The sequence below is a fragment of the Alligator sinensis genome, unplaced genomic scaffold (assembly GCF_000455745.1).
Source record: "Alligator sinensis unplaced genomic scaffold, ASM45574v1 scaffold279_1, whole genome shotgun sequence".
Classification (NCBI taxonomy): Eukaryota; Metazoa; Chordata; order Crocodylia; family Alligatoridae; genus Alligator; species Alligator sinensis.
This window is the reverse complement of record NW_005842434.1, coordinates 705,872-732,185: the sequence shown is the minus strand read 5'-3', so window position 1 is coordinate 732,185 and position 26,314 is coordinate 705,872. Positions and strand designations below refer to the sequence as shown.

Genomic DNA, 26,314 nt, shown 5'->3' with positions numbered 1-26,314 from the left:
GGAGCCCACTGACGTCAGCTCGCTCAATAAAATGTGTAACTTCCTGTCCCAATTTGGAGGTGACTTCACTTGCAGAACAACGAAGGAAGAATCGCAAGTATAAGTTCAGATTAGATTGATCGCCTAATCAAGCCTCTCCGTGAACACGAATCTCTTAGTTCACGCTGAAGCCGCGGAGCGCCCGAAAGGGACTGAAGGAAGGGGACGTAGTCCTATCACTGGTGAGCCCAGCTCATTGAATCGTATTGCTGAGGCCAGCCTATTGAACCGTACTACTGAGGCCAACCCATTAAATCGTACTACTGAGGAATGAAACCATATTTTGGTATTTGGCTTCTCGGAATTCTAGGATTGTAAGTATATTATGAAAAATAACAGTATTGATTCAAATTTAACTTTTAGTTGTAATTGTAGTTGTTTTTGTAACACTAATTCTTATAGCATTGTTTGGGAAGGAAGTGCATTCGGAGCATTGTTTCTGATATATGTAATTATTGTGTTTTTAATGTTTGTGGTGTTTCTTAAAGCTAAGCAGTGTTATATACGTAGCAAAGAGTTTTAAAATAAAATTGTGTTGTATAAATTAAGTGTGTAATCATTGTGAAATCGTGCAATCAGCTAACTACTCCCCCAGCCAGTGCATCAAAACGAATCAGTAAATTGTGTGGGATTTTCTCTATTCCTCTATTCCATAACCCACTAGAGACAGGGACTATTTTAAAAAGTTGGACATATACAAGTCCACGGGGATGGATGGGATGCATGCTGAGGGAATTGGCTTATGTGACTGCAGAGCCACTGGCCATCATGTTTGAAACTAATAGTGATTGGGAGAGGTCCTGGATGACTGGAAAAGAGCAAACATTGTGCCCATATTTAAGAAAGGGAGAAAAAGGAGGATATGGGGAACTACAGACTTGGAGGAGAAGAAGGCAATTAGGAACAGTCAGCATGGATTCACCAAGGGCAAGTCATGCCTGACCAACCTGATTGCCTTCTATGATGAGATAACTGGCTCTGTGGATGTGGGGAAAGTAGTAGATATAATAAACCTTGACTTTAGCAAAGCTTTTGATACCAACTCCCACAGCACTCTTGCAAGCAAGCTGAGGAAGTACAGGTTGGATGAATAGACTGTAAGGTGGATAGAAAACTGGCTGAAGCATTGGGCTCAGATGGTAGTAATCAATGGCTCAATGTCTAGTTTGCAACTGGTATCAAGTGGAGTGTCCCAGGGGTCAGTCTTGGAGCCAGTTTTGTTCAATATCTTCATCAGTGACCTGGAAGATGGTACAGAGTGCACCCTCAGCAAGTTTGCAGATGACCCCAAGCTGGGGGGTGTACTTAGATATGCTGGAGGGTAGGGCTAGGATTCAGAATGACCTAGACAAATTGGAGGATTGGACCAAAAGAAATCTCATGAGGTCCAGCAAGGACAATAGCAACCTTCAACTGCCTGAAGAGAAGTTCAAAAGAGGATGGAACTAGACTGTACTCAGTGTTGGGAGATAGAACAAGGAGCAATGGTCTCAAGTTGCAACAAGGGAAGTTTAGGTTAGATATTAGGAAGCATTTGCTTACTGGGAGAGTAGTAAAACCCTGGAACAGGTTACCCAGAGAGGTTGTGGACTCTCCATCCTTGGAGGTTTTTAAGGACTGGCTAGACAAAGCCTTGGCTGGGATGATCTAGTTAGGGATAGTACTGCTTTGAGCAGGGGGTTGGACTAGATGACCTCTTGAGGTCCCTTCCAACCCTAATTTTCTATGATTATGATTCTAAGTTGCATACACCTGTGAGACAACAAAACCCCAGGCTGAAGTGGAGCCATGTGGAATAGCGCTGGTAGCTACCTGAAGACCTGATGCAAGGGGAGACAATAGGTATTTAATTTTGCCTGTGCTGTAGATCCCATACAAGAAGGAGAGAGTAAAAGATATACTTTCTCTCCTGATGTTGCTATTCTGTTCACAGTAAGGCACAGAGGGCTTGTCGGTAAACACTTAAAAGAACAGTAACTTGAGCCTGAGCCCTGTCTGCAGTCCAGACCCACACCTTCCGGTGACCTTTAGCTTTTGCTGCCATATCCCAAACACAACAATGCTTCTCTGCCCAGTAAGACCCAGCAGTATTAGTCAGGCCAGGTCTCATTACAAGGATAGGTGCTAAAATGGGAATGTTAATGTCAGATTAATTTAGGGAGAATGAACTTTTCAGTAGTGAAAACTGACCGAAAATGATACACCATGACCTCACTTAAGGTGGAGCAGGCAGCTGAGGACCAAGAGCTGGGAGTAACTGAGTTGTAATCCAACTGTAACTGAAGCCCAAAGTGTTTCCCTTACCTACTTCTACAGTTTCCCACTGTGGAACAGGGTTGAGGGTAGTTTTTGTCATCTTATCTCACATGCATAAGGCGGTGCTTAGTACAGAAAGTGCTGTCTCATTAACCAGTGCTATCTTATGAACACAGTCCAGGGTTCATGCAATTAGATTGCTTAGAGTAATTGCTTTAGAGAAAGTGCTAAGACTTCAAGCTTACCTAACTAGCAGGGTTTACTTCCTACTAATCTCTCCTGCAGTGCAGTTAAAAGACTTGTGTCCACCAGATGCAATTTTTAGTGCTCAATAATTGGTGAGAAATTGTATATTCTGTACTCTGGCAATAAATTCCCCTTACAGGAAGTCACTGCACACTAATTTCATGTGGGCACACTTGTACAGCACACTATGTTAGCAATCCTTCAGCTGCCCCTGACCCCTTACCAGCTGATCTGGAATTTTAGATCGCAGGACCGGATATCATCTCCTTCTTTAAATGCTGATGTATGGCCAGGCTTGGTTACAGACTCCTGAAGTCAGCATATGGCTAACATCTGACAAGTTATCATACAAAGGGCTAGTGGTGGATTGGGTAAGGTGTCTTGTTGCAACTCCAGATACAGGAGTTCAAGCCTCCTCTGAATTTGTACAAAAGGCTACCCCTAGCTATACATGGGCAGCTGGACATCTGGGCTGTGGAGTCCAAGGTGGCTGAATATGATACTAGCCATATCATGCCCTATGTGGCTTGGTCACAGAAACTCATATGCTTGACTGGACCCTTCATACCATGCCTCATGCACCTACCTGGAGCTGTGCAGAGATCCAGGATCTGCTTTTCCCCTGTGAAAAGGTAAAGGTTTAGGACCTGGAGATAAGACATTGTAACATGGATATATTTGATGCGATCAATAAATGAATAGCTGCAGGGATGGGTGTGGGTGAGGGTCACAAGCAGTCTGCCATACCATTTTATACTGCGGAAAAAAGCAGGGTAAAGAATTAGTGTTAATAAACGGAGTGTATTCAGTTCCCTTTAAAGTCAGGCCATTTTGTTCAGCTGCCTAAGTATAATACTTAGACAAGACAGCAGGCGTGGCAATCACCAGCAACGACTGTAACTCTATTGGGAACTCTACTGCAATACAAATTATTACTCTTTTGTGCCGCTAGTTGATATTTAAATGCTGCTTGCATATCAGGTAGCTAATGTCTGGATAGTACCATTTATGCAAATGAACTAATTTGTTCCCTAAATCTGAAGTCAGAATGGAGCCTCTTTAAAAGTTAGCCCTTATTAAATAATTATACCATAGTTATTTTTACTCAATGTTATTCTGGGGGTTGGCTTATCATAGCACAGAATGCTCATTTTTCTATTCCTGCCCCCCCTCTCCCCCCGTTTTCTCAAATACAGTCGGTCTCCTTGAGTGTCAATCCTATACTACAAGAAAAAAATTATAGTAAATAAAACAAAGCCACAGTGTGACATAGTGGTAACCTTTACAGTCCCATGCTATGCTCCCATTTCCCACCTGCACTAACCTCTATTTAAAAAGGGCATTTCAAGTAAATTAAATGTCTGCTTCATCTTCCTCCATGTTTTTTTTCTTGCCCAGACTTATTGTTTTACTTATCAATATATTGTGCCTGGAAAAAGGAATTGCAGTACACAGGTTTTCTAAGAGTCCCCTGCAGAAGCTGAACTATAACAGCATACATGGTAATTGGGAAAAATGTTTTAGAGCACTGGTTCTCCCTCTAGTGGGCAGAGCAGGAATTAAGAAGAAGGAATGCAAGAAGAAAGTGGAGATTAAGTGCAGACTTGCTTTACCATTTCAAGCACACACACAGTGTAGAGCTATCAGAGAGGAACACACTGTTCTGTATGTGAGTTGGCTCATGTAAAAGCAGCCATTGGAAAGCTTTTGTCACTATTAAGCTTGTTTATTAAAGATTTGACTTGATAGGAGTTAAGATGCATAGATGCATTTTCAATACTGTTTCAGGATATTGCTGGAAAATAAAAATGGGCATAACTTTTTGCAAAGCTCTAGAGTATAAACCAATTCCACACTAAGATCTCTTGTGAAAATATTATATTTATTCTATAATAATCAGCACAAATACTGCAGAGTGGCTATTTTTAAGTTGCCATTTTTTTACTATAGTACACCATAGGGATTTTTTTTTTGTGATTGGTTATTTTTGTTATAATTGAATAAGAAAATGTATATTTGTAATATCATGGGGAACTGCTGTGTGTCAAGACAAAAGTCAAATGTCTGCTTGATCTGAACAGCCCATCAGGCTAGTATGGTTAAGATTACTGGACAAATCTACACAAGATGTTTATTGCACGGTAGACTTAATAGCTGTGCAGTAAACCTTGCATGTCTACCTCTGCACCCTTATTAGGCTGGAGTAAACTAATTTACTCTGTGGCAGGATAGCAGTTGCAAGTAATAGTAAGTACTATTGTGCTGCAGAGTTTTTTATTCTGCAGCAGTGCACATGTAGGCACTGCCCTGGCTGGCTGGGGCATGAAGGTGCTTCAGTGTGAGGGCTGCCTGCTGGCTTGCCCCATACTGAAGCACTCTCATGCCCCAACCAGCCCCTCCACAGCACATTGGGGGGGGGGGGACGCAGCCCTGGGCTGGCAAGCTGACCCCCTGGGACTTCCTGCCAGCTAGGGCTGCCCTGACCTGGCTTAATGTGCTGCAGTCCTGGGCACACATGAAGATGTGGTGCCCGGAAGCAATAGACTCCACAGCAGGGGTGGGCAATTATTTCGGGTGGAGGGCCATTTACTGAGTTTTGGCAAGCCATCGAGGGCAACATGACAGGCAGCCAGGGGCAGATAAATATTAATTTTCTAAATTTTTTAGGGGCCCCACAGGCTGGATGGAATGGCCTGGCAGGCCACATCTGGCCCGCGGGCTGCATTTTGCCCACCCCTGCTCCACAGCAATAAGCTCTGGAGTTTATTCATGTGCATTAATTGCACGTTTAGATATGCCCACCCATTCCCAAAGCCTTTCAAAGGAGTAATTTAACTGGCATAATTTCTGGTCACCTTTGGCTCCCCACTATGAATGATCAGGTATCCATTTACAGCTAGGTTAACAGGGGTCAGCTTTCAGCACAAGCCCAGAGCAAAGATTGAACTAACATCTCTGGAGTCATGCCAAGAAGCCCTAACCTTTCCACCTCTGCACCCCAGAATCTGGCTACGTACAAGTTAAAAATACATCAGTTCGCTGCATAAAGCCCCCCTGTTCAGTATGGATTGATGTAGCTATTCATTGATGCAGCCCATGTTGCATAGTACACACTAGGGCTGTGCGAAATTTCTCCAGCAGTTTCCTTTCACCACTGTTTTGAATCGTTTCAAGCTCGAAACAGCGAAATCAACACAAAACAGAGCAAAACAACCTCGAAATGAAACGAGGCAAGTTGAAACGTTTCAAAATTTTCAAAACGTTTTGAGTTTTGAACCTCAAGCTGGGCTTGCCTGCAGGGAAACAGAAACTAAAGTAAGGAGAGGGAGCGGGAGGACTGCTCTCATTATTGACTATGTAGCTGGACAGTGACTGTCATCCTTTCCTGAGGTCCCTTCCAATCCCAGTGCTCTGGGGGAGGGATGGAAAAACTGCATAAAAGGCAGCATTGTTTGAACTGCCCTGCTTTCTACCTTGGTGTCAGTTGAGTGAGGGTGCACCTTAACACACACACACACACACAGTGTCACCCACCCATGTCACGAGTGTTGCCTGTCAGCAGCTAGAGGTGCAGGGCCCCAGAACCCAGACTACCCCTGCACTTAGCTCCTTGACAGCTGGCAGGCTTCATGGCCGCAGCAAGGCCTAGTAAGCCTGCAGTTTTCACCTCCCTGTGCCCCAAGACACAGACAGTCCCACAAGCACCCATGTCATGAGTTTTGCCTGTCAGCAGCCAGAGGTGCAGGACCCCAGAACCCCTGCACCTATCTCCTTGAAAGCTGGCAGGCTTTGTGGCCTCAGCAGGGGCTAGCAGGCCTGCAGTTTTGACCCTGCTGTGGCTTAACACATACACATGACATGAGTTTTGCTTTCAAGAATTTGAGGTGCATTTTCCCTTGAAACTTGGCAGGCTTTGTGCCCTCAGAAGGGGGCTACCAGTCCTGCAAGTTATCCAGATCAGGCTAGAAATGACAAAGTTATAGGCTGTTTCAAGCTTCCCCATTATAGTCTATCGGCGAAACGTCGAAACAACGAAACTGTTTCAACAAAACAAAATGGAACAGCAGTTTTGAATCAAAACGAAATTCGAAATGAAACACTGTTCCATCGAAACATTGAAATGGAATGGTGCCGTTTCGCACAGCCCTAGTACACACCCAGTCTGAGAGCTGTTACAAGACAATGAAACAATGACAACAATTAACATACCAAAAAGGTTGGCTAACCTTAACTGGGAAGAGGGCAATTTCCTAAAGAAAGCAAATGTTAGAAACAGGTGTTACAAAGACGTGCTGTCTGAGCTAGAAAAACCTGTTGAGTGCCAGCCAAACCAGAGTGAATTAAAGGCAAGCTTTTTGGAGAGGCAAGGAGAGAAACTAAGGGCTGAATAGGAGAAGAGGAAGGTTTTAAAAACTGAAATGACTAGCAAGAACTTTGAAACCTCTCAAGAGTGTAAAGGACACTGGGAGGAAGGGTATTTGTATATGGGGGATTTCATGCACACATGAATCTGTAAGTCTCTCAGGCAGTGATTCTCAACCAAAGTGCCACGAGATCCTTGTAAGGATTTCATGAGGTGTGTCACAATATTATGCTCATAGGTATGCAAAAACCTGCGCATACTTAACAATATAAACCCAGAGATTTCAAATAGGAATCCTTAGCATCAAAAACATTCATATCTGTTGTAGTTTTTCTGAGTTATTTGCAACAGTGAGAGCTAAGACCTGGCATTTTCTGATGCCTTGAGTCTAAAAAGGTTGCAAACCACAGCTCTAAGGCTTTCTCTATGAATAAAGTGAGAATGTTCTCCATTATTTTACAAAGTGTTTGGGCTTTTTGCTATAACAGTCACATAACCCATAAGGTTTAAACTGTATACTGGACTTCCTATAACCATGAAGCCCTTAGAAAGGCTATCTTTAAGCTAGTGGGGAAGACTTTAGGATTCAGCATTGTGTCAGCTGGACTGCAGGGTCCCATATCTGAGAAGGGACACTAGATGGGGAGTCTGCACCATAGGTACAAACCTATCAAGCAAGAGACAGTATACAGGAACATTGCTCAGACTCAGCTGGCTTAGAAGCCTGGGGTGTCCTGAACGGAGAGCCCAACAAGGTCTGTGACAATAGTGCTGTGCACAGAAATGATTCTATGGCAGAAGCAAATAATGCCTTTCCTTCACAGAGTGGGTTGATTGCATCTGGAGGTGGGTGGCTTTTCAGCTCTGCACTTGATGTCCTATTTAGTCTAAGCTTTAGATTTGTAACTGCATGATATATACAACATTAAATGAAATCAAACTGAAGAAATGCTTGGAAATTGAAAGGATAGCAAAAAGGCATGTCAATACCATGCAGCTACAATGAATACTTTGTTTTCAACTTTCTTCATGTCCAACTCCAGTCAATCACAGGTACTTTATATACACTGAAGAGAGAGAGATGTCCAGACGTCTAGCCCTGAGAGACTGATTTTATAAGTGTTTAGAGAACACATCTACTGGTTATTGCAGACTGGTATAACATAACCTTTGTTTTCACCTTCTTTCAACTTTCAATAGCAGCTAAAAGCAAACATATAGTTCTTTATGAGCAATTCCCTATAAGAAACTGTAAATGTGTTTCTATTATATGACTGAGGAATGTTTCTACTGTCAGTCTTAGGGTTAGAAACACTTCGTTACTTTTATTTTAAATATTAGTGTTTGAGCTCCAAAATGGAACCAATTCTGGATGAAACTTGATGGTGGCTTTTAACAGTGCCTATAAAGTTTAGGGCAGGATATTCACACAATGTAAATATAAATAGAATTTAGCCAAGATTCAGGGATTAATGCCTCTTTTCATATAGAGGGTGGCACAGGATCTATAAGGACCAGGCTGGGTCGGGACCGTGGTTTGTTCATCTTAGCTTGGAAAGCCCTCTGCCCTCCTATCACCACAGTGGGGCATTAAATCACAACTAACTCAAAGGAAAAACAACAAACCATTCCTTATTGTCTTCTGTAGCATTATTTTGAACTGGTTCCTTGTGAATTGGTGCAGATACATGCAGACACCAAGCATTCTGGGATACTGGTCTGGTCAGTCCTCCAGGTATTCCACTCTGCATTGCACTGCTACCACCTCTGTTAAAACACACGCATGCAACTGGTGTGTCTGGTATGTGGCCAGAGCTTGACTGCCCCCTTTTTTTTCTTCTGTTGGCACTTATCAATGAGTTTTCTTGTGATGCTTGTTCAATACTATTTTAAGAAATGTTTGGACGCTTATCTTGCTGGGATCCTTTGACCCTAGCTGACTTCCTGCCCCTGGGGCAGGGGGCTGAACTCGATGATCTTCTGAGGTCCCTTCCAGACCTAATGTCTATGAAATCTATTAAATAAATCTATCTTTTTAACAACCAGTTGTGTCCTCACTCCCCACTCAACCACAGGCCCTCATTGTGCCATCCCACCCAGCCCTGGGGAAACCAAAAAGCACTCTCTTGCCAAATCACATTTACACTGAAGACTTCAGTCATTTGCAGGCTACTGAAGATTACTGAAATCATATTTAGGAAAGAAGTGAAAGCAGAAAATTGAAAATGCCCCCAGCCACGTTTTCTACCCCCAGCACTTCCAAAGCATGGAAGCAAGCACTCCCACCCCACTTGCCCATTATAAGACATGCTGGACTGGGTGCTCCCTCTCACCCTCTGATGTCAGAGCCACAGAATTTCACAATTGTGAACTGACTCCCAATTGAGGACATTATGGAATGGTCTAATTATGGGTCTGTATCCTCAAATGTGCTTAATGGCAGAGTGCCACTCTGAGGCAGCTACATTGCCTCATTTTTACAGCTTGGTTTGCACAGAGCAAGAAAAAAAGGAATAGCTAGTGCTTCACAGCAGTGATTTGAGGCATGAGATGGATATGATGTAGACATCAAATTTCAGTGATGTGGCAGAGAGTGATGTGGCAATTAGACATTGCAGCAGACTCAAAATTGAAAGACACAAGGAAGAAGGGAAGTTTAATTATAATAGAAGGAACTTTGGTTAGAACCTTTGGCCTAGTTCAGCCTAGGATTTTATCAATTTAGGTAGGTGTACAACAGAGTAACAGGTTACCTCCCATTCCTGACTGGAGTTTCACACCTTCATTGCAGGAGTTCCAGTTTAACTGAAGAAAATGGAAGAGCGAGTGTGTATGGGAGAGCAAGTCTGAATTCTGCTGCTATTCATAGATTCATAGATGTTAGGGGCTGGAAGAGACCTTACAAGATCATTGGGTCCAGCCTCCAGCACTACTCATCCCTGCTCAACCCCCACCATCCCCCTCACATGCCGGGAAGCGCTGGGGCTGCGCTGGGTGGGTGGTGGTGGTGGCAGTGCTGGGAGCGGGGCTACAGGGAGGCTATGGCAAAATTTGGGGTGGCTGCAGCCCCCCTCCCAGTGCTGCTGCTGCCTGCCCTGAGCCCAGCCCCCATCGAGAAGAGCCTGGTGCAGCCCCGGCTCCAGCCCACAGCTGCAGCCTGCCTGCCCCATGCGGATCCGGGTGCACAGACCCTCCCTGTGCCCTCCTGGGGTGTGTGCAGTGGTGGGAGCCGCCCCCCTTCCCCAACAAGCCACAGCTCCATCCCATGCCCTGCCTCACTCTGGCTGGGCAGCATCTGCCACTGCCCCTGCCTCTCCCTCCCTCACCACAGGTAGAAGGTAGAAACTGTTTTGTAGAACAAGTCTCTAAATCTTAGTTTTATCAGATTAATATTTTGGATCAGTTTTTTATAGCCTGGCTTATGGCATGAAGCCCATGCTGCTTTTAATGTTGTAACAGAAGAAAAATCTGTGTGCATTTAACCCTGTGGTTTTTGTCCTGGTTTACAGCACTCCTATTAAAAAAAAGCATGATCGCTTTACACTACCCACATATTTAAAGCAGCTGAGGAACCTCCACTCATTATATTGAAGCAAACTATTTCAAAGTAGTTAAATTTCATCCTTTATAGCTGGACTATAATGAAACTCCTTTAAGATTTTCTAGCTTCCAAACATCCTCAATAAATGGCACTCAAAATCTACATAGCCTCTCTAAAGTTCCTACTGTGATACTTCATTAGATTATGTTACATTTTGACAGTATGGGATAACAATATCCCAATCTGATAACATTTAAAATAACAATATTAACTTTCAGGAGAAGATCTAACATTTTCTTTTAGTTTAAGAACACTGAGAAGCACTTGCTTGGTATGTGCAAACTGAAAGCTTCTAGAATTCTGTCACCTGTAAAGAATTTTTGGGGTGGTATCTTTTATTGGACCTTACATTTGAAAGCTTGTCTAACTTTATACCAACCATGCAGTTGGTTCAATAAAAGATATCATCCCCCAAAATCCTTGCCTCTTCCATAATCGCTGGACCAAGATGGCTATAACATTACTCACATGCTACCTGTTAAAACATGCTTAGGTTTCCAGGTCAATACAAGGTAAAACTAAACAGTATGGAGAATCAACACTTCTTATAACTTTCCTCTTTACATATTTTTGGATGGTTTAAGCTCAATTTGAGTAGTTACTTTTGATTTGCAGACCTTAGTCACACAAGCATTACAACAGAAGTACTGTTCACTGGTAATATTCTTAAGCATTAAATCAGACACGAGCATTTAATGAATATTTTTATTGTGCAAAACAAAAGAGTGAGTTTTATTAGTACAATGACCTGAAAGAACAAGATTTTTTCCATGTTTGACATAAGGTTTTTCTTATTTTACATTGTTAGATGTGGCAATTTAGATAGAACGCCTAATATTAAAAGTGCTAAATGAAAATATTAACATGTTCTACCTTTTACTAGCTGGAACAAAAAGCTGTATTTTAATGTCAACTTTTTGTATGTAACTGCAAATATTCCACCAAGCCAATTAATGCAAATTGAACAGCAACAATAATAGGAAACAGGAAAAAAACTATTTATTAATCAACAAGAAATTCATTAACCTATCAATTATGCTGCCATTTCACTTACAATCTACATATAAAATAGCTGATGTTCTTAATCTCCAAATGAACTTCAAGTTTTAGAAGACTGATTTTTGTTTTAAAAATCCAATATTTTCTAATTAACAATGCAATTGAATTTGCTATTTTGATAAAAAATATTTAGATTGTTAGTTATTATTAAGTGCCACAAGGACTGGTTGATGTTTTCATAGCACCACGGAAGCAGCATTTCTTTGAGGAGAGATTATATTCAACTGGAACACAGTGTGAACGACATGGATAGCCATGATTTCTTTTTAAACCTTTAGAAGGTGCTAATATTAGGTCATATCCTTTTTTATATAAAAGTATTGAGATACTTTCAGTAGTCATCCTAACATTCAAAAACAAACCAATAAAATCTCATGTAAACTTTTTTCTTTTTTTAAATAAAAGCACATAATTTGACATAAAGTGACAAAGTACTTTGTTTAATGCATCTTACTAAGCACCTGAAAAATTAATATCAAACTAGATTTTTATAAAGAACCAGAGACTACTAGCTCTGATTGTGAAATACTGAATTAAAACTAGGTATTTATATAAAGAATTTCCAAAGTATGGAGATATCGTGTTCTAGTGGTAATCTTTAGTCCAGTAAAACCCCTTTTTATAAAAGATGCTACGCATTAACTGAGACACAATAGTCTAATGCATTTCCCAATTAGCTTCAATACTCCAAAATATGCATTGGCCAAAACAAATAGTAGTAGGCTTAATATCTAAAGAAAACAAGAGAATAAGCTCATTATTCAGAGGAATTTCCTGCTATTGATCAAATTTGCTAATTTATCTATCTAAAAATCAAGAGATTCAGGACAGCAACAGATCTTGCAATGATTATACCAACATAAAAACAGGTTCTGTTAGCTAATAGGTCAATTCTATATTTCAAATTATTGAATTCTACAGATTAAATCTATTTATGGAAGCACGCATGTCAGAAATGTTCCTCTGTAACTAACTGGGCTTTCTAGGATGTCAGACGCATGGAAGAAAAGGTTCTGAGATGAATGTACTAAAACCCAAGAAAAGAAATATTTCCCTCCTATAAAGCCTTTCTTCCTTAAACACCAAATATACCTTATTCCCAGTGGTAAATAGTGCTCGCTATTTTGGCTCTGGCCTGCCTCAGAAGCCTACTTTGTAAGTTGTTATCACAAAATACAAGCTACGTAAATATTGTATGTGAAGTCTCAGGATCCAAATGAAAATTTAACACTCATTTCAAATGTTTACTTTGAATGGAAATATGAATGTTTATACATGTGTGTAAAGTAACCAAGTTGCATCTTTATACCAGTAGATTGTTTCTTATATAATGGCTGAATAGAGAAATACTTATCATAGGTGTTGAGTGCAAAATTTAATTTGTTAGTATTCAAAATGTTGTGAAGTTCAAACATAATTTTTTAAAAATCCAATTTAAAAACAAGGTATTTATATTTTCACATTAGACAGGCCAATATTCTCTCTAGACATAGAAAGCAAATTCCTGAATCAAACTGTACAAGGTTTTAGTTTAAAATACTCTTTACCCTAATCAAAAGGCACAAAGTGGTTTAAATGTGCAAGTGATTTCTTGGAAGAAACAGTGCAAAATTGAGCCTGCCTCACTACCTCTGCATTCCTTAGTTTTCGTAATATTCTACAAAGTATTGCTATGATACTTTTTCTATGACAAGAACTTCAACAGAAGAATCCCAGTCAGTCCACTGAATCACAGATCTCTTTTACTTTCTGATTGAAGTCTTCAGGTTGATCAGCATATACATAATGACCAGCTCCAAGGATAGCCTGTAAGTGAAAGTGGAGAAAGAGGGGTCAAAAACACAAGAACATCACAATGCTTAGTATCTGTTGAGATATGAAAAACATACCTTATCAAGACACCAACAAAACCTTTTTATGTACAAACACTAATATGACACAAACTAATTCTGGACAGGAAAAGACTGCCTGATTCTGGTCAGCAACTTTCCTTCAGTCACCCTGAACAAAATTACTGTCAGGTCAATGATTTCTCTGAATGGGAGCTTTCAGTTTGTCACCTAAATAAGACACTTAATTTGCATGTGTGCTGAGGTCAGTGTTAGATGGTCAGCGCTTCTGAATGCATCTTAAATGCCCCCCACCCCAACTTATTCAGATGTTAAATGTGGACAGAGAAGCACAAATTTAGGTTATTTAAAAAAAATACTGGCTCCAGCAACTGTACACTACGATTACTAATACTAAAATTAACCATTGTTAGAAGGTGCTTTGGACAAAAACAGGCATTAGTTGATTATACTCATTCTATGACAATAGTTTCCAGTGGAAGGAGGTGTAAAACAACTAAAAAGAGGTGTAAATGCAAGGAAAAATAAAGGGAAGTTTCTGCCTTTTGTCAAGTCACCATTATTACATAGAATTAAGCAGGAAAGGGTAAAACTAACCTTGATTCAAGAACCTGCTATATTTCCTGCTTTAATGGAGGTGAACCACTGAAAAACAAACTTAAAAGATTGTGCTCAAGGCTAAGTACATGAAGTCAAAAAGTCCAACGCTGAATCAATTCAATCTTCACAGGTTAGTTTAAGCTGTGTAGATTGAACCAATAAGCAAGTAAAGAGACATTCATTTTTGATTCTGGAAATGCAGCCACATGCCTGCAGTGGCTCTGGCCAGATGCCGGGTAGCGCTAGTGCATGCCTCCCTTCTCGACCGGAGTAGACAGCTTGGGCCAAGGCTAGCTTGCCCACGCTGCACAGGGGGTGGGGGGTTGCAGGGGAGGTACAAAGCATCCTGGGATACTGGGGGACTGTGAGTTAACTTGAATCTGGAGGGGATCTGGGACAGAAGTTCAGTAAACCTATTTAACCTAAATCAGTAAAAGTCTGATACTACATCCATCCAGGTTTATCTTAAACTGGTTTTGACCATTTTGAAAGCAGCTTATGTGCACTGAACTTCTATGGTATTACAGATTTGAACTGGTTTCTGATCACTTACATTGGCTTATGTACAATTTCTATCCCTTGCCCTTATGGTTATACCCAACCCACACATTTCTCTCTTCCCAAGCCCCCCAAAATCCAGATCAGTGGGGGCTGACATTTTTGGCAGGCGTGCCACAAATTAAGCCCTGCACTCTCCAAGTGCCACTCAGATCCCCTTCCCCTACCTGATCTTTGTGTTCCCTGGCCCCTCCCAGATCTGGCGCACATGCCACAGACTGGCCGTCCCCAAACCAAATAATACTTCTTTGTTTCTAGAAGTGTTTAAATGAAAGAATGTCTGAATGTTTTTCCATCTCTTAGAGAAAACATTTTGATTCAAGATTAATAAGTGAAAACTCAAACTGCTGAGGATTTTCTCAACAGCAGCACCAGTTTATTGGTATTTCATTCCTCAAATTTAACTGCTGTGCTCATCAGGAAAGAGGCAAATTCTGGAGGAAAACAAAAAAAAAACACTTTTGAGCCCCAGCCTGAATACATTATTTCAGTATAAACATGTAAGTAACTAAGGGCCACTGCACCCACACCTAATATTCCTGTAATTCAGCTATCCCCAGGCCCAAGCTAGTACTAAAATGTCAATTTTATAATACTGTATAAGAGCAGCACATTTACTCTTTGTTTTATACTCAAGCCAGAGTTCACTTACACTTCAGTGAACAGACCCATGACCAGCACCTACTCCACCCCCTTCCTTTCTGCTCCTTCTGCCCCTCCCATACTCCTCCCCGTGCTGCAAGACTGCAGGGCTTCCCATGCACTTTTCTCTGCTTGCCGGTGAGTTTGGTTTGTTTGTTGTTTGGGTTTTTTTTGCAGCAAACCTGCCAAAAGTGCAGAGCCTGCCACTTGGGGATGGCCTGAATCCACGGCTTAATTAACCTGATCAAGCCTGGGGAAGCCATTAATCCAAGCTTAATAACACATGGATTAGTGGCTTCCCCAGGGCTTAATCAGGGTAATTAAGCCACGGTTTCATGCCATGTGGCAATCCGTGGGGAGGGGTGGGACTGCTGGGGCCCCTCAGCCAGAGGCGTGGGGGGCCTCCGCCACAGTCAGCTTGTGAAAATTGTGGCCTGTACCAGGATCTGCCTGTAAAATTGGCTGGCTGTCTCCTCGAGTTCAGTAGACCTTTACCTATGGATGCCTTTCAGCATCCCCATATTTTTCCCTATATCCCATTACTCTTTTATAATCTTCCTCTGACTGACAAAATGCTCATTTGAATTAGCACAGGACATCAGCTCATACCAGACTGGTAAGACCTGTCCCAATGACTCATGCTTATCCTACTCTTTACTCCTCCCTGCCCAGAAATAATTTTGTTATACTATGTCTGTTTGTTAAAAGCAATAGGCACATTCATGTTCAGATACTGCAGCTACTGTGTGACATTGTGGGTGTACCTAAAAGTGCTATTAATGCGCCTGAGACACCTACACAGTGTTTACACATGCACTTGGGGACTGCAGCATGCTGAGCTGGGGCAGAGCTACCCTGGCTGGCAGGGGACCCAGGGGCGTCAGCCTGCCAGCCCAAAGCTGCTCTGCCTCAGCTCAATGTACTGTGGAGGCAGCAAGCAGCTCTGCACTGCAAAACCAGCAAACAGCTCTGCACTATAGCTTCTTCATGCCCCAACCAGCTCCAGTCACCGTCTACCTGTGCATTTTGGCACGCTAAATAACCCCACCATAGAACAGTATTTGTCTCGGACAGTAATATCCTACAGTACAAATTCTTGAAAGCAAAACTCATGTCACGTCTAGGCGTTACAACATAGAGGGGTGAAAACTACAGGGATGGTAGCTGTTACTGAGGCCACAAAGCCTGCCATGTTTCAAGAAGATTGGTGCAGGGGTTTGGGGGCAACTGTACCCCAAATTCTTGAAAGCAAAACTCCTGTCACGTCTATGTGTTACAACACAGGAGGGTTAAAACTGCAGGGCTGGTAGCTCTTACCGAGGCCACAAAGCCTGCCAAGTTATAGGTGCAGGGGTTTGGGGGGAACTGCCCCTCAAGCTGCAGACAAGCAAAACTGGTGCCATGGATACCTGTGGGACTGACTATGTCTGTCTTGGGGCGGGGAGGGGAGATACTATTGCAGGCCTGGCTGCTAAGCTATTGTGTTACAAGTTACCAATCAATCAATCATGATTCACTCAGGGACCAGCTCAATACACAGGACCTAGCTACTACATAATGACTTAATGAGCATAAATTAGCAGCTACAAAACCAGGCTAAGGAGAGGAAAGACTCAATACAGACAATCAACTACCCCAAGACTGTCTGTCTTGGCACAAGTTTTGCTTGTCAGCAGCTAAGGGTGCAGGGCCCCAGAACCCCCCTGCACCAATCTCCTCGGCAGCTAGCAGGCATCATGGCCGCAGCAGGGGCCACCATCCCTGCAGCTGTCACCCCGCTGTGCTTTAACACACGTAGTGTCACCCATGGCATGAGTTTTGCTTGTCCACAGCTTGAGGGGCAGTTCCCCGCAAACCTCTGCACCGATCTTCTTGAAACTTGGCACGTTTTGTGGCCTCAGTAAGAGCTACCATTCCTGCAGTTTTGACCCCCCTGTAGTGTAACACAGCCGTGACAGGAGTTGGGCTTTCAAGAATTTGGGATAGTTCCCCTCAAATCCCTGCACCGATCTTCTTGAAACTTGGCAGGTTTCATGCTCTCAACAGAGGCTACCATCCCTGCAAGTTTCATCCAAATTGGACAAAAACAACAAACTTATAGATATTTCATTGATTCCCCATTATACCCTATAGCCGGATCTCTGAGGCGGCTCCGAAGCTTCGGAGCTGCTTCAGCCAGATCGAGGCGGAAACCCGGTCCGAAGCTCTGGATTGGATCACGGCCATCCAAAGTGGCCAGATCCGAAGCCAGATCAGATCGCTGCCGACTCGCACAGGCCTAGCAAATAATACTCTGGTGTGCACCAATCAATGCATCTCCAGCAAGACCAGGGAGGTGATTCTTTCACTTTACTCGGCACTAGTGAGACCCCAACTGGAGTACTGTGTCCAGTTCTGGGCACCACACTTTAACAAGGACGTGATACAACTTGAGAGAGTCCAGAGAAGGGCCACCCATACAATTAGAGGCTTGCACTGCAAGCCATACGAGGAAATATGGAGGGGCCTGCGAGACTTCAGCCTGAAAAGGAGAAGGCTGAGAGAGGACTTGGTAGCAGTTTACTGCTACGTCAGGGGAGTACGTCAGGGGCTCAGTGAACAACTGTTCACCAGGGCACCCTTGGGGAGAACCAGGAGTAATGGCCACAAACTCCTGGAAGATGATTTTAGGCTCAACATTAGGAAAACCTTCTTCACAGTCAGGGTGTCCAGACTGTGGAACAGGCTCCCTCCAGAAGTGGTGCAATCACCTACCCTGGAAATCTTCAAGAGGAGACTGGATAGTCACCTTGCTGGGGTCACCTGACCCCACCTGTCTTTTCCTGGCTCTTGCAGGGAGCTGGACCTGATGATCTTCTGAGGTCCCTTCCAGCCTTACAATCTATGAATCTATGAAAGGTAAGATTGCATATTTCTACAATGATGCAAATGAGAGCACTTCTAAAAAAATTTCAGCAGCAAATGCATTTACTATTTTCTCAATAAAAATAAATGAGACAAAAATGATTGGAACAGTTTGTCATGTGGAAGCCTCCCTGACTAAGTTATATGTAAATTTAGACATTTAGGCTATGATTTCTGTTGGTTGTGTTTTAAAAATACAAACACGCTGCACTAGAATCATGTACAGTTAACATTTTTTGCAGAATGGAAGACAGCCTTATGAATAACAAACTACCCTAAGTGACTCGCCCAAAGTCAAAAGCAACATCTGTCCACTGCTACTAGAGCTGCTCTCAGGCCCACTCTCACCTCCACAGCATCCACATTACAAACCTCTAAGTTTCCCTTAGCATCAATCCAGCTCACCTCCAAAAGTGCTCCTGAATATCATGACTCAAGACTAAGCTTCTGTCCAGCCCCATCCCACAGTGCATTTGCAACTGATCTGGGCCATGCATGGTATAGCACAGGAAACTTGCCACCAGCACTTCTGCTCCCCACACCCTGTCTGTACAGGCCATTAATAGAATCAAATTAATAGTCAAAGATACAATTTTTGGGCATGATTTCTAGAAAGGCCCAATCTGCATTTCCTGTTCCTGTGTCTAGGAATAAGTTGTCTACTACTTGTCCCACCTTCTGTGCTTTCTATAGGCAAGCTGAAGTTATGGTTATGTAGACAGAAAGGGCTTACTCATGTGACTCAGGACAGACATACTCTTACCTTCCCATACCTCATACCTTCCCACGTTTAAAAAAGACTGAGATAACACTTATTTTTTTCAATACCAGAAATAAGATCAGACTCCCTTATCCAGTTTAAACCACATCACCATCAACTCAGGGGTGGCATCAAAAAAGGGACAAATTGGACAAAATCTAAACAAATACACAAAGATAAACCAAATGGCAAAATAATAAATCACTTACTATTGTCTTCACATATGACTTTGGTCGTAGAGACTGGATGGTGCTACCAGAATTGCCATCTATACAAGATCGTGCTCCATAAATCACAGTGATAGGAATATCTTGATCCATGAGAGAAATCCGCTGTAGCATTGGCCTTTTTGCCCATCCATAAGGTATAGTCATGTTCTTGAAAGCAGTTTCACCGCTTATGGTTAATAATGGAAAAAATTAAACACAACGCAAAAATATTCTCCTCCATTGAAACCTCGTATTTTCCCCACCACTATCAACCATACCTTGTATTAAAATGAAACTGGAATTTCTATGCTACATAATATTTTGCAATGCATAGATACAGAAGGGCAGGATTTTTGAGCCAGTTTGAATGCAAGAAATTTGTTTTTGTAACTTGCTTTCATTTTTTTAGATTAAAAAAGAGAAGATTTCTACAGCGCTGATTTGATTATTAAACTATGAAATAAAAGATTCTATAAGTGTCATTAGAATGCATTTACAAGTAGGCTATAACAATGTCTTTTGGACTTAAACTTAGTTCCCAAATTTAATAAGAAAAATACCAAGTTTTCCGGTTTACCAGGATGTCAAACTAAGGAGCATCTCATATGAGGAAGTTGTCAGGAAAATAACTAAAATTATTGTAATAAAATGTTGACCAATTTTCAAATTACAATAGAGGGTATTTTTTTCCCTGAAATTTTATTCCATTTGTGGGAGTATGCACTACACACAGGTGTGACTTATACACTGGAAATCACAGAATCATAGAAAATTAGGATTCGAATGGACCTCAGGAGGTCATCTAGTCCAGTGCTTTTCAACTGTTGTGCCACAAAGAGCTACCTGGTGTGCCATGAGAATTTTGGAATAATGAAAAAAAGTTCTCCAGCTGCCTAGTACTAATGAATAAGCTGTCAATGAGATATTCACAGGAGACTCGCACATGGGTTGGCTGTGGGGGGAGAAAGAACCAGCAGAGGAAAAGGAAATTCATCTACTGTGCATGTGTTGACTGTGGTAGATGTGCAGTTCATGAGCCTCTGAACAGCTGTGCATCAGAATTTTGCCATGGCAATGAGCTACAATGAGCTCTCAAGTATGGGGATGGAGAATGCTTTAACAGGCATGCTATGGAAATTTTTATTAATGTAAGTGTGCCTTAGGCTGGAAAAGGTTGGGAAACACCAATGTAGTCCAACCCCGTTTAAAGCAGGACCATTCCCAACTATATCATCCCAGTAAAGGCTTTGTCTAGCTGGGTCTTAAAATCCTCCAAGGATGGAGATTCTGCAATCTTTAACTACAGAGTAACTTGTAGTTAAATATGGATGTTCAGATGAGAGAGACACGGTAAAGTTCAATGAACCTTAAAAGAGGATTATTCTTCATTTATCTCTTTGCAAAATTCAGGAAAGTTAATACCATTTTTCTTTTTTTAATGAACACCCCAAATATCAGCCTAACATACAGCCTGACCACAACATGTCAATATGCATGTATTCCTAGACGCACAAGGAGTGATAAAAATGGCAGAATTTTTTTCAGACAAACTTTGGCCAGCTAATAATTCTCACCTGGGTGACTGTACATTGCAGTGATAGATATATTCAGCCACAGTGTTATCATCAAACATAGAAGAATACTTTCGCTTGAAGTCTGGTCTTAAACGCTGTACAAGGCTTAAACCTGTTTTAAAAAAAGGGCATGAACAATTTTTTTTTAAAAGTAACTAAAATTTCCCTTCCTACCACTTTCATTCTTTATGACAATTCTGGCATTATGCCAAAATTAGAACTAAACACAAGCATGAACCAAACATAGGAAGAAGTACTCACTGGTCTAAGACCAACAGCAACACCACCACACGTTATCTAGGGAGTGCCTGAGTGCTGCCAGAACAATTATAGCAGAAAGCAAGCATGGAGGGCAAGGTAAAAGAGTTTGGTTAGATACCTCTCCCCTCAGCCACCTCTCCCAACCCAGCACATGACCCTAACATCCACCTTCCACCCTAGAAGAATGAGTTGGGGCAGATGCACCCCAACCTTTGGAGGAGATCAACGGAAAAACCAAACCAGGTTCCTTTTGATGATGCCCTGATCTCTGCACCTGTAGAAAAGAATGCAAGATTCACAGGGCCAAAAAAGACAGTAGGTAAGAGAAAGCCTGATTCTGTCAATCCAGTAATGAAAGCACTCCTCCTAGGAAGAGAGAGACCTGGATTCCAGTCACTGCTCTAGGGACTCCTCATGTACTTTTCATTAAAAGTCATTCAATAAAATGCATAAACTGCCCTGGGAACAGGGACCAGAATTCAGGACCTCCCAGGAAGCCCTCTCATCATGAAGCTACAAAATCATGCACTCTCTCTGCCTGAAGTTATGAATCTTACATTCTTTGCTCACAATGACAGTTCTGTTCCACACACGGAAACAGAACTTTAGATGTCTCAGGGACTTTACTTATAAAAACTAGAGGGGCTAGGAACTTTTTAGCCCCTAAACAGTTAAGTAGGACTTTTTTTTTTTTGGTAGATTGCACTTTGTAGATTTCTGTTAATTTTTGCTTAAGTCACAGTTCAGATTCTAGAGTGCTTTTTGGGATTGACCATAAATCTAAAAAAAAAAATAAAAAAATCAAGATATGGAGTTTCTACCTCATAGATGGACTGAATTATTGTCTCCTGAACACAAAAACAGACCACTATCTACAAGATGTTCAGAGATAAAATAAACTTTTCTCCCTGTTTTATTTTATTTAGTTATTACAAATAAGAAGACAGCTGTTCATGGAGATTCACAACAGATTTTTTTTTTTACATCTGTGAGACATGACTGCACAAGTTTCATGTCAGAGTAGTTCTTCTTTAGCCCAGCAAGACGTTTTAAATGAGAAATTTTACATCCAACCAAAAATAAGAAACACTGAACTGAATTAAAGTTAGTGTGTTATGTGTCTGAGTTAATTTCTGATAATCTCTTTGATAATTAAGATGCCCTGTTAACTAAATTAGAACAGATTTAACTCCGAAGAATAATTTTGTGTTTGGTGCAGTAACATAAATTGCTATGTCCAAAATCTAATTAGTTTAGTCATGCTTAAACCCCCCCCCACCCCCCCAAGAACATATTTTTCATGTCTACGTTCCAAAAAATACATAGTTAAGTAACACAGGTCGTTTAAATGCAAATGAAAGCTTAAATTCCCACTAAGCTTTAATACCCAGTTAAAAGACCATGATAGAGTGATGGTAGCTTGAGAAGTGATAACCCAAAAACTATTTTTAAGTAGGGAACATCTTAATAAAATATTTCCCTTATATTAATTTTTAAAGTATCAAAAGTAGTACTTTAAAAATATTAACACTCACCAAAGGGTCCTGCTAACCGGAGCCCAGCTAATGGATTGAATGGACTCAGCATAGCTCCTAGTGCTTTGATCCAGATTGGAATTGGTCTCTCTTGTTCATTGTCCGGCCTCTCTGGAAAACCCCACGGCTCCACTAGGATAAGGTGTTTTACCCTGATGGCAAAAGAGGTTCTGAAGTTTAGTGCAAGTGAAACCGACCTTGCATAACTAATTATTGAGAATGATCAAGTCTTAGTATCTGCAGACGATGCAACATATGCTATTCATCATCATCTTCATTTCCTATGGCTTAGCTTTTGATTCCTCAATGATTGGCATCAGAAAACAAACAAACAAACAGACAAATAAATAAAAAGAGAAAAGCAGCAACAGATGTTTTCAGTATTCTGTCTACAAGCATTCTATTCATCTTTACTAGCTGCATGTAGACATAAACCAGAGCCATAGAACTGGTTCCAAAAGAATACCAATGCTAGAACAACAAAGAAGGTTCATGTGAATATATGCAGGTCTTTTCAACTGCATTCTTTCACACAAAGAGCATGTGTGGTTCTCTGCAATTTCAACCTGTACAACTTGCCTAGCAATGCTCTACAATTAAAATAATGCTCTGGTCATTCTGGAAAAAGAAATGCACACCAATAATTAAGAATAAACAATTACAGCAAAATCGGCCGATCACCAAGCCCCCTACATGTTGCCAAAGGTTAGGCATGATAAACATTCCTGGCTGGGCCGCTCAGGAGGGGGAAGGAATAAACAGAATATCCTGCTGGGGTCGGCCACACGTCCCCTAAGCTCAGCACTATAGATGAGAGGGAGGGCTGCTCTAGCGCCCCTGCGGCTTCTAGCCTGAGCCACTGCAAGCATGTGCCTGAATTTTTTCAGTCCAGAGGGGATGTCTGTGCAGTTACAAAGTGATTCAGTCTAGCCAGGTTAGACTAATCTGCAAAGATTGAATCAATTCAGGCTCAGGCTTTTTGAATATCTGTCCCTAGCCCATATGGCTTCAGCAACTTGACTTCTTTTTCTTTTGGCTGTGTCCCCCTCTTTTAAGCAAGAACAAAGACACTAAATTTAGATATGTTGACTGTGTTCAAAAAGGATTCCAGAGGAGATTGGAAAGCTGAATCTGGCTATCAGGTGTAAAAAACAAAACATAACATAACAAAAAAACCACCCCCAGATTTGGAACACAATGATATTTCTTAGCTGTTAGTTCAAACATGATCATACTTGCAAGCGATATAAAACTAGAGAAGTGAGACAGTGCAGTTCAAAATTTAAGCAATGGGGGCCATGAATGTGGTACTAATAAAGAAATCGGTGTCCTACAGCCAAGAGGAAAAACAGTATCTCTAAAAAGCTGTATATAACCAAAACAGCAAAGAACACCAGAGTAAAGGATACTTATTTTTCTTTTGTTTCTTAATGCTACCCTTCCTTGGCTATTCCTTTTTTAAAACTAAGCACTAGAGACACCTAAGAGAACATGACTGATAAGAAATTGGTATTTTAAGAAGGGGTTCAACATTATGTGTAATGCTGAGAATCTCGATCCTTAAGAAGTCTTTGGATTAAGGCCATGGGCTCAGACATTACTATGTCCCATGCACTTTGCTGGCACCATGTAGTAAATTTACAACGCAGCCAAAAACAGATCTACATTCATAGCAATTCTTACATTTCTAACATATTCTCAGCTAAGTTTGTTGATAGTTCTCTTTTTATTCACCTGATCCTATATGCTCTTAAAATCTTCCTGCTGGTTGTTCTGATTTGACATTGGGTCCTGGATTTTATGTGAAGAAAGAAATAAGGTTTGGGATCAGAGCACACAAACTAAACAAACAAATCCCAGTTGAAGGGAGGCCTGAAAATAAAGAATTTCACCTTCAATCTAAATCAAAGAAACAAAAGAACTGCAAGGGAGATCTGTGTTCCATCCTGTTACAGTCTCCTATTTCCAACAATAATCTTTAGAAGATGCTTCAGAGAATAATTATGGAATAACATGCTCCTATGAATTCTTCCCAACTTGGTGAGTTAAAGGTACATCTTTATACTTCAGCACATAAACCAGTATCCCTTCTAAACCAGAACCCTGTATCTCAGTTTCCTGAACGTTGGCTTCTTTATGTGTTATTACATATGAAAAGAAGAAGCCGAAGCATTGTAGGAGAGGCGGAGACCATGTATTACAAACTGTCTGAATTTGTATAATGCAGAAAGAGAAAAATAATATACATTACATGGAATAGAGTGAAATAGCAAGGAAAGTATATCAGTGCTTCTCTACTACCTAAGGTAATGATGTCAGTTTTCCTCTTTGGAGGAACACTTGCCAAGAGATTTAGAAACCAGAGTTTTATTCATTCATTTTAATCTATCTAAATAAAAAGGAAGAAGAAAAATTGTATTAGAAAACTGAAAAATCTAAAAATGTAATTTCAGAGATTGGTGTTTCCTTGGGTTGAAGTGGGGAAGAAGAGAGAAGTGTGTTTAATAGGGAAATAACTTTATAAACAACTCCTTTGGCTTTCCTTACAGATCAAGCACAAGCCCACTTGAGAAGCATATCCCAATTAAACCAACACTCATCCTTGACAATGAAAGATTGTGGTTGGTAGGACATGCATCCCCTAAGTGGTGCTATGTGAAGGCTACAGCAAAAAAAGTATGGATCAGTCAAAAAACACCCAAAACCCCCCAAAAACAAGCCCTAACTGTGAAGCATTTTCTGTCTGATTAGTGGCAACAGATCAAGCTACAGCACTGCCAAAGACAATTGGTTTTCCAACAAAGAAATTTAAAAAGTGGTATATTTAAGACTTGAGTCAAACAGTTGCTAAAACTATTTTCTGACCATTGTAGTAGCCCTGGCTGACTTCCAGCCTACGGACACAAATTAACTAGGAGGATTGATTTCAGAAGTGGACCTTGAACTAATGAAAGTTCAATATTATAATGGCAAATATAATGCTTTTCCTTGATATTTATTCACAAGGACATATCAGTTAATTGTGGGACAGGGCCCATTGTTTTGTTACCAGAACCATGACTTGATCCCCGACTTTGGCCTCTTAAGTGTTACTGCAACGCAAATAAAGAACAATTACTCCAGCACACACGTTTTCTGAACAAGTGCCTCTGAATGAATTAGCTGGTATATGGTTTATGACCAGGTTACAAAACACCTGGACGCAGGAGTAGGGGTTGACATCGTTTACTTAGACTTCAGGAAGGCCTTCGATACGGTATCCCACACCATACTGGTGAACAAGTGAAGAGGCTGTGACTTGGATGACTACACAGTCCGGTGGGTGGCAAATTGGCTAGAGGGTCATACCCAGAGAGTCGTAGTGGGTGAGTCGGTATCGACCTGGAAGGGTGTGGGCAGTGGGGTCCTGCAGGGCTCAGTCCTTGGACCGATACTCTTCAATGTCTTCATCAGCGACTTGGACGAGGGAGTGAAGTGTACTCTGTCCAAGTTTGCGGATGACACAAAACTGTGGGGAGAAGTGGACACACCAGAGGGCAGGAAACAACTACAAGCAGACCTGGACAGGTTGGACAAGTGGGCACAAAACAACAGAATGCAATTCAACAAGGAGAAATGCAAAGCGCTGCACCTAGGGAGGAAAAATGTCCAGCATACCTACTGCCTAGGAAATGACCTGCTTGGTGGCACAGAAGCGGAAAGGGATCTTGGGGTCCTAGTGGACTCCAAGATGAACATGAATCGTCAGTGTGACAAAGTCATCAGAAAAGCTAATGGCACTTTATCGTGCATCAGCAGATGCATGACGAACAGAACCAAGGAGGTGATAATTCCCCTCTATCGGGCGGTGGTCAGAC

The 26,314-nt window shown here is 41.5% G+C and overlaps 1 protein-coding gene across 4 annotated transcripts in view; it reads right to left on the bottom strand.

Annotated features, from left to right (window-relative positions):
- Window positions 1–11,196: 11,196 nt before the first annotated feature.
- The window catches only part of ABHD5 (abhydrolase domain containing 5), a 30,321-nt gene continuing 15,203 nt past the window's right edge, over window positions 11,197–26,314 (bottom strand). For 3 of the 4 annotated variants that reach the window (XM_025211860.1, XM_025211861.1, XM_006030280.3), the window contains exons 4-7: window positions 22,458–22,609; window positions 20,662–20,773; window positions 19,088–19,274; window positions 11,197–13,370 (exon numbers count right to left, since the gene is read on the bottom strand). In XM_025211860.1, coding sequence (XP_025067645.1) covers window positions 13,281–13,370; window positions 19,088–19,274; window positions 20,662–20,773; window positions 22,458–22,609 — 541 coding nt within the window. In that variant the 3' untranslated portion in view covers window positions 11,197–13,280. Of the gene's footprint in view, window positions 13,371–14,444; window positions 15,007–19,087; window positions 19,275–20,661; window positions 20,774–22,457; window positions 22,610–26,314 lie in introns of those variants that run through there. The other variant, XM_025211859.1, reaches the window with a different exon arrangement.